At 37.7% G+C, this 1881-nt stretch overlaps 1 protein-coding gene across 1 annotated transcript; it reads left to right on the top strand.

The window, feature by feature from the left end:
* Positions 1-277: 277 nt before the first annotated feature.
* gngt2b (guanine nucleotide binding protein (G protein), gamma transducing activity polypeptide 2b) lies at positions 278-1042 on the top strand. The gene is made up of 2 exons (XM_067245391.1): positions 278-362; positions 683-1042. Exons 1-2 carry the CDS (start codon positions 279-281, stop codon positions 806-808), a joined length of 210 nt encoding a protein of 69 aa, XP_067101492.1. The 5' UTR covers position 278; the 3' UTR covers positions 809-1042.
* The last annotated feature ends 839 nt before the right edge of the window (positions 1043-1881 follow it).

Here is a 1881-nt window from a genome sequence, read left to right as displayed (position 1 = left end):
TCGAAAATGTTATTACCAAAATGTTATACGATGTTGCAGTAAAAATATTTTACTGCAATATTGCAGATAATTTCCTTACAGTGTTCTAGGAATCTCAACTATAGACAATTTAGATTGTATTATTGTTTCATCAGTGTCATTATCTATCAGTGTCATTGATAATGTGTCATTATATATCTATCTAAGTATTTGTGCAAACCTGTGTGACATGAGCAGTGCCTTGTCCCTTCTTTGTAGAACTTTTAGCCATAAATCTTTTTGTTGTCACTTTAGCCAAGATGGCTCGGGACATGTCAGATAAAGAGATCCTGAAAATGGAGCTTGATCAGCTGAAGAAGGAAGTTAACACTCCTCGAACCCCGGTGAGAACCTGGCATACACTGCACCTTTAAAAGGTTACAATATAAGATAACAGTTGTGTAAGAAAGCTCTTTTGGTAGGGATCAGTCTGTCCTTGACTTATCGCTATGAAAGGAAAATTATTTTCCTACCGTCAGTGAAATACATTCCAAAGGGACTTTGTTGAACATGCATAAAAGTCATGATGTCAATGAATGCTCATTCTCCTTCCTTTGCTAATCTTCCCTCATTTTTTTTGTTCCTCCTCTTCCTACTCCTCCTCCTCCTCTTCCTCCTCTTCTTCTACTTCTTTTTCTTTTATTGTTAAATCTTTCCTTGGCAGGTTGGAGTAAATGTCAAGGAAACAATTGACTTTGTTGAGGCCCTGGGACCTGAAGACCCTCTGATCAAGGGCGTGCCTGAGGACAAGAACCCGTTCAAAGAGAAGGGTGGCTGTATAATTACCTAGCACAGACATCCAGAAGAAGTAACCACGTTTTTTATGAGACAGTGTGTATATATTCCAACCACATACCTGGCACTGTGTGAATGGATCTTCTAGAGATTCATTCTAGACAGACAGTACGGAAAGAAGGCACATCAAATGTGTCATGATGTCATTATTTCAAGGCAGGCTTCCACTTCCTATTTATGGATGATACGTGTTGCTGTAATTATGTACTGTATCTGTGTCAATTTGTAATTAAACACAAATAGCTGTACAGAGATTTGACCTTTTCCTGTTTTGCGATTTTATTTACTTGTAGGATGACCTTGTGACTTGTGACATATTTTCAGTGTTTTATCTGCAACATCTAATTTTTGTTGTAGAATGTATCAATTTTAAAAGCTTCAAGTTACATTCTTTCTAAGAGTACATTTAAAGTGGGCCATTAATCAGCATTTGAACATTTGTACATTGCACATTTGGTAAACGTGGCAATATTCCTACCCCTGATTAGCAACATAACTTCTCTGTCTCCTTCATCTTGAGATCTGTGGTTTGACAAAACCATTGCCGTCATGTCAGTCTTACAGTAATTTATAATAGGATTTCTGGGTTAGAAGAAGCTGGGCCTTTTGGCCTTTTGATAAAGTACACAGCTGCTTCCTGTGTCAAAGTCCTTAAGCTCATTCCTGAGACTTGAGTTTAGGATCCAATTCCAGTACATGTACAGCCCTCCCCTTCCCATAACACATGATATGATATTTCTATGACAAGTTTCAGAATTGGCAGAAGGATGAACATAAACTCATTTTCTAAATGAGAGCTGCAGACATTCTTGTAGTCCACGTCTATCCTGAAAGATTAGAACGCAGAGTTAAAGCTTCAAGTTGAGAGTGTTTTCAAAAGGTGACAAAACAGTCCTCAAGTCAAAGTCTTCATTCTTCGTAAATATTCTGGAACAGAATTGTCTCTACTGGCGTGTGTACTTGTCCTTTTGAGATAACATAGCTCATCATGGAATCGCTGGACTAAACATTAACAAGTAGTTAGCTCCTTATATAACATGAATGAAAGAGAATCTTGCAGAAAGGCGT

Source organism: Osmerus mordax, chromosome 10, assembly GCF_038355195.1.
Source record: "Osmerus mordax isolate fOsmMor3 chromosome 10, fOsmMor3.pri, whole genome shotgun sequence".
NCBI lineage: Eukaryota > Metazoa > Chordata > Actinopteri > Osmeriformes > Osmeridae > Osmerus > Osmerus mordax.
This window is presented reverse-complemented; position numbering and strand designations above follow the sequence as displayed.

What these genes read in the sequence shown, in the direction of transcription:
- gngt2b (XM_067245391.1), top strand. Translation starts at nt 279, where the DNA reads ATGGCTCGGGACATGTCAGATAAAGAGATCCTGAAAATGGAGCTTGAT. An exon ending in TTAACACTCCTCGAACCCCG is followed by an intron (nt 363 to 682) that starts GTGAGAACCTGG and finishes TTTCCTTGGCAG; the next exon opens with GTTGGAGTAAATGTCAAGGA.